The sequence below is a fragment of the Chenopodium album genome, chromosome 20, assembly GCF_948465745.1.
Source record: "Chenopodium album chromosome 20, dcCheAlbu1.1, whole genome shotgun sequence".
Classification (NCBI taxonomy): Eukaryota; Viridiplantae; Streptophyta; class Magnoliopsida; order Caryophyllales; family Amaranthaceae; genus Chenopodium; species Chenopodium album.
Window position 1 is genome coordinate 33014743 of NC_137853.1, and position 8920 is coordinate 33023662.

The 8920-nt window shown below is 34.4% G+C and overlaps 1 protein-coding gene across 1 annotated transcript; it reads left to right on the plus strand.

Moving 5' to 3' along the window:
• Positions 1-3323: 3323 nt before the first annotated feature.
• Positions 3324-6357, plus strand: LOC145598349 (calcium sensing receptor, chloroplastic-like). Its single transcript, XM_081654693.1, has 6 exons — positions 3324-3660; positions 4000-4245; positions 4578-4770; positions 5256-5397; positions 5753-5884; positions 5979-6357. Exons 1-6 carry the CDS (start codon positions 3427-3429, stop codon positions 6220-6222), a joined length of 1191 nt encoding a protein of 396 aa, XP_081510819.1. The 5' UTR covers positions 3324-3426; the 3' UTR covers positions 6223-6357.
• The last annotated feature ends 2563 nt before the right edge of the window (positions 6358-8920 follow it).

Here is an 8920-nt window from a genome sequence, read left to right on the forward strand (position 1 = left end):
TCTTTTTCTGCTAATCTTTAAAAATAAAAAAATTACACGAAAAATAAAGAAAAAAAAGATGCTCTTTGCCGAGGAAGGAGCTGAGGTGGATTATAAGGGCAGGTGCCTTACCTTTTTAGGGTACCTTCTGAATTTACCAAATTACCCCTTGTACCTCTTATATTTGGTGTATTTTTTTGGCTTTGTGTAATTTTGAGTTCTATTTAAACCAACCCTTATATGCTAGATTTGGGTAACGAAATGATTGGAAGAGTTATGCAAATGTAGGACTCGTTTTTATTTACTGAACTGAATTGAATTATTTATGAGAGAAGGAAATTAGGAACTGAGCTGGACTGAAATTAAGATGAAGAGAACATACCTTATTGAATTAAAGACCTAACATTTAGGTGTAATTGTTTGTTTTAGATAACTTTGCTTTTGGATATATGTGTTGCAAGTTGCAACTTCAGTGATGTTATGAAGTATTGTTTTACATAACTTTGATTTTTGGTAAGGGAAGTTATAAAGATTATGGAGCGTTTGCGAGTTAAAATATTTTTCTATGTGGCTTAATATTGTCAGTTCGCATCATCACTCTCACTAACCTCTTTCATCTTTTTTTTTTTTTTTTTGTTTTTTTTTTTAAAGAAGGAATAAAGGGTAGCTTGCACCTAGTAATTAACATATTTGCAAAATAACTAAATGAATGAGTTGGAGAAAAGGGTCTTATCTTAATTTAGCCCCTATTTTCAATATTAAAAAAACTTTATTATAAAAATTCCATAGCATTTTACATGTTGTAGGTTTTGTTATCTTTCTTTAAATTGTTTTATCTTTAATAAATGTAATTGGGTTTCCAAACACATTCACTTAATTTAAGATAATGAACATGATCACAGAAGTAGTTGATTTTGACTACCCAAACCAATCTAAGGGTTTGTTTCATTCAACTTAATATAATTTATGGGTTTCAAAAAAAAAAAAAAAAAAAAAAAAAAAAAAAAAAAAAAAAACCTTAGTATTATGATTTATTTCAAATAAAATAATTAAGTTTAAGGAAGTTATAAGAATACGTAATAAGTGCTTTTAATTATTTACGCACCTCAATAAGTCACACACAAGTAGACAATTTCATACAAATGAGGCCTACATTTGAGGTTCGTAGGTGGGTTCAGATGAAAGAATAAATTTTAAAAAGTTCATCTATATAATTTCAAATCAATTCAAATGAGTAAAGTAATTACACAAACTAAAATGAAAATTGTATTAGAAGAGAACAAATGATTCTTTATAATCTACCGTGTATTAATCTAGAAGGAAAATCTAAATGTCTAATTTACTTAGTTAGTTAGACAAAGTTCATTGTTCCAACTTCCAAGTATTTAATGGCCCTGTTTGGGAGAAAGCTGAAAGCTGAAGCTGATTGAGTTAGCTGATTTTACCTATTTGATTTTATTAACTGATTTGACTAACTTATTGTATTAACTGATTTATATAAAAGTGTTTGGTAAATAGCTGATAGCTTAAAGGTGATTGAGTATGTGAAATGACCAATAATTTAATTGTGGTGTAGGTAGTTTAGATAAAATTTTAAATTAAATGAGGTTATTAGTGTCATTTCACAATAATTAATGAATAAGCTAATTGAAAAAGCTCCTAAAATGAGCTTTTTCAAAAAGAGCTTATTTAGTGGAATAAGTTCTTTCAATAAGTTTACTACCAAACACTTGTATTAGCTTATTTGACTAGTCAATCAGCTAAAGTTAGTTAAATAAGCTAATATACCCCCAATAAGCTTACTACCAAACAGGGCCAATGTGCGTAAAGCTTGTCAATAAAAAAAAAATTGTTTGTAAAGATTTTTTTCCTTGCCTTTATGCCACTGTAAGAGCTTTTGTAAATTTGGATTCTGAAAAAAAAAAAAAAAAAATTATGTACATAGTATATGTTTGTGGGATAAATTCACAATATGATTGACACAAAATTGGAGCTAGTCCCCATTAATATCTAAATTAACATTTCTTGTTAGACCACTCTCATTCATGGGCAAATAAAAAAAATGTCATTATCTCTCTACCCACTTTCTCACTCCTCTTTTCCACTTTTTCTTATGGGCATTTTTTTTCTACAACTTCTCACACACTCATGGGCTAAGAAAAAACCCACACCATTCTCTCTCTTATTTTTTCTCTCTCCTAAAATATTACTATCATCACATTATTTATTTTTTTTTTCTTTTATTTTTTTGCTGATTTGGTACCATGGCCCACACTACTGTAGCAATTAGTTTTTGCCATTGCTATGGGCATTTGAAGATTTCCCCATGGGCATTTTTTCTAATGCTCATGAGTGGGAAGCCAAAATTTCATTGTTTTCATTAAAATTTCCTCATGGGCAAAAAAAATGCCCATGAGTGAGAGTGCTCTAAATATAGTGGCATTTTGAAAAATAAAAGCACTTTCCTCTCTCCCCCCCCTCCCATGGCCTTGCCAACCATCCCCTCCTATGGTCACTCTATTTTGTCTCTCCACCCCTCTCATGGCCACTATTCCTTCTCTCTCCTCCCCCTCCCATGGCCTTGCCGACCACCCAATCACGAGTCTATACTGGTCGGTCAAACAAAAGACACCTTAGTAGGACATATGTAAAGTGGGCCCATACTAACCCCTTAGGGAAAGGGTGGTGCTCGCGAAGGTGTGATGGTCGTCTAGTGGTACTATTGGTTGAGCAGTGGTCGATTGGTGGTGAAAGTGGTTGTACGGTGGTCGGATGGTCGTGTGACGGTGTTAGTGGTGGTGCGGTAGTCAGACTCTGGTGCCAATGGTGGTACCAGACAGAGGAGAGAGAAAGGGAATGTTTGCTTAAGAATTTACCAAAAAAACCCTTGATATCAACAAGTTATGTTGATATTGGATATCAACTTGTATTTTCTCCGCAAAATTATTCACTGCTAATATAAGTTTTGTCCACTCTCTTTGTACAGTATATGAAGTAGTATAATTATACTCCGTATGTACTAGTATATGCTCCTAATATTATTTGGGGATCAAAGTTTCAACGGCCACAATGCAAATGACATGATTTAGAGTTTGGACAAAATAGAACTTTGTAGTCTTGTAGTATGATTAAATCCAACACCCAAGTTGGGTTCCCTTAACAAAACTAGAGACCACTGGACACAAAATTCCAAGTTCCAAACCCTCTCAAAAAAAAAAAAAAAAAAAAAAAAAAAATATATATATATATATATATCTAACCATAAAATCCTCCCTGCCACGTGGCAGCATATCAACCAATGCCTAAACTACTTTTTAAATTTTGAGCCATTCAAATTTCATCAGAGAAATATGATTCATATCTCAAATCACCAACATTTTACACTTCCAAGTTCCAACCCTTTTCTCTCTCTTCTTCACTGTGAGAGTTGAGAGTTGAGAGTTGGCAATGGAGATGATGGCCATTAGAGCTTCAGCTTCAACTAAACCTACAATTTCTCCATCTTCTTCTTCCCAAAAAACCCTAATTTCTAAACAAAATTCAAAAATTCAACTAAAACATGCTCAAAATCTCATCTTTCCTACCTCAACTTCTCTGTCTCTTTTGACTCTTTTTACTACTCCCTTTGAAGCTAAAGCTGTTGCCCTCCCCAAAGAACAATTAGTCACTTCTCTTACTCAAGTATGAATCTTTACCCAATTTTACTCTCTTTTTTTTAGGGAATTCAGTGGAATTAATTGTGGAATTTGATTGATACATGTGGAAATTTGATTGACCCATTTGCTCATTTTTTAATTTGATTGAAACCCATTTGAGAATTGTTCAATTTGATTGATACCCATTTGTTAATTTGGTTAATTTGAAGATAAAATTGTGTTTTGGTGGAATTTGATTAAAACCCACATGGTATAATGTGTAATTTGATTGACCTAATTGCTGAAATTTGAATGTGAGTGATACCCAGTTGCTAATTTTGGAAATCTCAAAAGAATTTGTGTATTTTGGTGAATAATTTTTTAGGTGGAGCAAACAATTGATCAAGTTCAGGAAGTGGGTTCGAATGTTCTGGATTCTGCACAGAAAGTTTTCCAGGTTGTGGCTGATGCTTTGAAGCCTGGCATTGATGCAGCCGCGCCGGTTGTGCAGCAAGCAGGACAAGAGGCATTGAAAGCTGCTTCTCCATTGATTACTGAGGCGTCAAAGAAAGCTCAGGAAGCAATGCAGAGTTCTGGCATCAGTTCTGAAACCATGTCTTCTGCTGCTAAGGTTTCGAATATTCTTCTGTTTTGTTGATTTGAATTGTTTGGATGATTATACCACTTCGTAGACCTACAATATCTGCTTAAGAATAGATAATATGATTGCAACATGGGGATTTAGTTTATCAATATAATTGTTTTGTCAAGTAAATGTAAAGTATGATGAGTGTGGTTTTATGAACAAGAAACTAATCTATGTTATTTAGACTTGCTTACTCATGATGAACACGATTACTTGTCCAATTCCAAATAATATGAAATTATGAAGTATGAAGTGTCCATACCAATTTTGGAGTAACAATTGATCCAAAATAACATATTGCTTTTGTAATGACACAGACTGTAACAAGTGCTGCGGAACAGACAACAAGAGTGATAGAAGATGCAAAGCCCATTGCATCGTCGACAGTTGAGACCATCTCAAACTCAGACCCTGCTCTATTATTAGAAGGTGGTGCCGCGTTGTTTCTTGCATACCTCCTCCTTCCTCGTGTCTGGTCTATTATCTCATATAACTTTCGTGGATACAAAGGTAAACAATGTTTCTAAACAAGATCTCTTAGCATACTTAAACTGTACTAGTACATTCTGCTACTTTGGGTGAGTGCCAGAAATTTTTGCTTGAACTCCTGAACTCTATTTGAAGAATCAAGAATTAAAAGCAAGAGAGAAATATTTCTACTTCGTGGTGTTAGCAAAATTGGGAGATGTAGTCATGTTTGAAAATGCATTGTCTATTTGTCTTGCAAGTCTGTAAGGACATAAGCCAATTTTTTAAGGTTTCTGTTTATGCACGCCTGTATGATATCATCTGTTCCAGGCTTCCAGCTGAACTGTATCCATTATATCTTTCAAACTTTTTTGCATGGCCGTGTATCCTTGTTTGCATTTTCTTCCTTTTTTGTGTTCTAGACTGCCAACTTTTATACTTGTAGCTTTTTCCTTTTCTTTTCTTTTCTATCTATTTTGAAATCAGCATGAGTTTCTACTGCTGATCAATACACTGTCACAATTCAGGTGGACTTACTCCTGCTCAAACCTTGGACATGATGTGCTCTCAGAACTATTACTTGATTGATATAAGATCTGAGAAGGACAAGAACAAGGCTGGCATTCCCCAGCTTCCTCCAAGTGCTAAAAGTCGGATGATTGCAATTCCGTAAGTACCATTTTTCTGTCACCTAAATTTCACTTCTGATACCGAGATGATCAATTTGTTTGTATGAAATAGGGCCATTGTAATGCTAGTTTGCTATGTTCTTTTTCCATTTCGGATGGTTCCTTATGGCGATTCATGTTAGCCGACCCCAAATCATTTGGGAACTAAGGCTTTGTTGTAGGAAAAACTATTTGCTGTATCATGTTATGCTTCTGCCTTAATATGAAAGCAAAATGCTGTAATTAAATTCTTATGTCCAATTATACTGAAGAAGTGATGAGTTACATGAGTAAATATAAGTTCTAATGTGTTGGGAAATTGTCTTATTCTGACATGTCCTTTTGACTTTATATAGGCTTGAAGAATTACCAAACAAGTTGAGAAGTCTTGTGAGAAACTCAAAGAAGGTGGAAGCTGAGATAGTTGCTTTGAAGATATCATATCTCAAGCGTCTATCTAAGAGCACCAACATCGTTATAATGGACTCGTAAGCCTTACAGATCATTACTGTAATAGTATCTTCTTGTCTACTTTGTCAGTAACCGGCTGAAATTGATGTTTAATCATATTATGTAAAACAGGTACTCAGACTCTGCAAAAATAGTTGCAAGGACTTTGACAGGTTTGGGATTCAGAAACAGTTGGATCATGGCAGATGGTTTCTCTGGAGGCAGAGGTTGGTTGCAAAGCCGCTTGGGTACTGAGTCATACAATCTGTCTTTGGGCCAGATATTTTCACCATCGCGTATTATCCCTGGTGGCACAGGACGTTTTGGCACTACAAGCTCTACTGTTCAAATTGGTAGAAAATTGCTTCCAGAGTGATGCAAAAACGGTGTTAGTTTTTGTATTTCGATTTTGAGTCCTATGTAAAAAGCCTCTGATTCTTGAAAGTGCAGGGCCGATTTTGTGATACATCAACTTAAGCTATAGCATTTGATGTGTTGTGTGTGCAATTGATCACGCTGTGCATGTATGGGACGTTAGATGTTTGTAGAGATGAAAAATTTTCAGCATTATATAATCTCGTACAGAAGTGTCTCAATCCAAGTCTAGGAAAAGAGCAACTATATAGAAAAGTTATGCCGAGTCTTTCTCGGTGCTATTAAGAAGATAGTGCAATTCAAGCTGGTTTACAAAGTCAATGCATTTCTTAACTAAAAGTTGTCATATAATCTTTCTATTCTTGGATAATAAAATTTTTGACCAAATACATAATTGTAATTTAGTTAAACTTAGGACCTGTTTACATTTACTTAATTTCATTTCAGTTCATCTCAGTTCCAATCAGTTCTGTTCAGTTCAGCTCCCAATTTCCTTCTCTCATAAAATATTAATTTCAGCTCAGTTCAGTTCAGCTCCAACTAGTTCAGTTCAGCTCAGCTTAGTTCAGTAAATGTGAACAGACCTTTAATCTATGGTTAAACTTAATTTATTTTCTTGACAAGAGAAGATGTCATACAAAATCCTTAATTATATTGTATCTAATGTCAAACTGAATATGTATCTGAATTTTAATTTTATAGTTTTTTTATTTGTGAGATATAAAATATTCCAAGTTGCACATAACATTTAACGGAGGTAGTACATATTATATACATGGAGTATAATTTTAATAGAGAACTAGATTAAGTCCCGTGCCAAGCACGTTTTTACAAAAATCTATAACAAATTATATTGTTTATTCAAAATCTACCAACTAATTCAAAATCTACAAAAAAAAAAAAAAAAAAACCTCTTATTTTTAAATGAAACTAGGTGGACCCGCGCGCGCTACGCGCGCGATGCTAGTGTGAAGCGTCGCATGTTTTTCTTGTATATAATGAGATAATTTGGGGCTTTTACGTGTTAGTTTTTCGAATATGTGTTGAGTTTAGATTAGAAATCTGTAGTGTTGTTTTAAATAAGTAATAATAATGATGCTTTGTGTGAAGTGAAAAGGTGATTTGGTTGAATGGACTTTGATATATAAATCATTGTTATTTTAGGCAATTTCTGTACCTTTAGGAACCGCAACAAGAATGGGTTTAAGACAATACAAATGGTACCCTAGAGGCAGCAAAGGGTTCCAATTTGATTCTAGAGGCAGCAACAGGTCGAAAATCTGATCTCTCCAACACATTGTCTGGTGCTGCTGCCGCCATTTTCCGGCGAATAAGAGGGATTTAGAATGGAGGTTTTTGAGTGAAAGAGGATATAGATGTGACTATGTGAGCGAATGAAAGAATGCTAAGAGTAGTCTAACAGAGGAGAGAGGAGAGATGAATGGTGGAACAGAGGAGAGAGAATAAAGAGTTCTGTAATAAGATCATAAAAAGTGAAAAAAGCAACAAACGCATTGAATTTTTTGAGGGTAAATCAGGAACACCGCTGTAGATAAGGAATTCCAAGAGCAAATACAGGGGCAATTTAGTCGGAACACTGTTCATAAGGAGTTCATTTTTTAGTGTCTTCGTGCTTTTATAGGGTAAGGAGTATTAAATCATTGTTATTTTATTCAATTTCAGTTTTTGAATCAGGTGTAGACTAAAATACGGAAAGCTACGAGACCTATGCCAAATTTGTTGTTATCTAATTCTAGTCAATTTGGTGTTATCATTTTGTTTTTTTCCATTTTTTTAGTTATATAAACTATATGTTATAAACATATATTTTTTGGTGATAAATTTATAGGTATGCCTTTAACAAAGTATTTGGTCGGATAGGTACGTTGTTGTGATAGTCCAATTTTTTTGCATGATATGATTGAGAAACGAAAAGACGTGAGTTTTATAAGTAACGATTTGTAGTATAATAAAAAGGAGAACTGATCATCATTCATCACACATTTTCACGCTTTCCAAAACTCTTTCCTTTTTTCTTTTATCTTCTTTGTTTTGGTCTTTGTAAAGGCTAGATACTATTTTGTTTCCCTGTCGAAATTTTTTTGCTTCTTTCAGTTGAAAATTAACCAACACTATGGCTGGCAATGAAGATGATGCTACTATCTTTAACGATCAGTACCGTAACTTTTTAGAGAAGCGGAAAGCCAATTTGCGTGGGCAATTTGTGGCAATTGCAGAAGTGCGCAGCGAGGCTACAAAGAAATTGGATGAATTGACGGAGGAAATGAAAGATTGCGATGCCCAGTTAGCCAAGTGTGCTGAAGTTGCACACAGAAAGAGCAAGGGTAAGGAGTTGAAACCCGGGAGCAAAGGTAACGAATTCAAACTTGGAAGCAATTATGAATTTCCAATTAAGGTAGATAGTGATGACGATGAGGATGAAGAGCCAGTGAGGATGATAAGTGTAGACACCCATTTGTGTCTCCCCAAAACCAAACCCAGTGATGAATGCCTTGCGCGTTGTGTTATTATCGAATTAGGTGAAAGTGATTCGAAGACAAATGTTGTGGTTTAGTTTTAATTAATTTCTTTTCTCTCTGTTTTTGAAAATGACTTTATTTTATGAAAACGTCCATTTCAGTTTATTTTGGTCCATGATAAGGGTCCAATAATGGTGTAGTTGGATGGGGCTCGAAGAG

Coding starts and splice junctions, on each gene's coding strand:
- LOC145598349 (XM_081654693.1), top strand. CDS start 3,427: ATGGAGATGATGGCCATTAGAGCTTCAGCTTCAACTAAACCTACAATT. Junction 4,771..5,255: donor TAACTTTCGTGGATACAAAG/GTAAACAATGTT, acceptor GTCACAATTCAG/GTGGACTTACTCCTGCTCAA. Junction 5,885..5,978: donor AACATCGTTATAATGGACTC/GTAAGCCTTACA, acceptor TATGTAAAACAG/GTACTCAGACTCTGCAAAAA.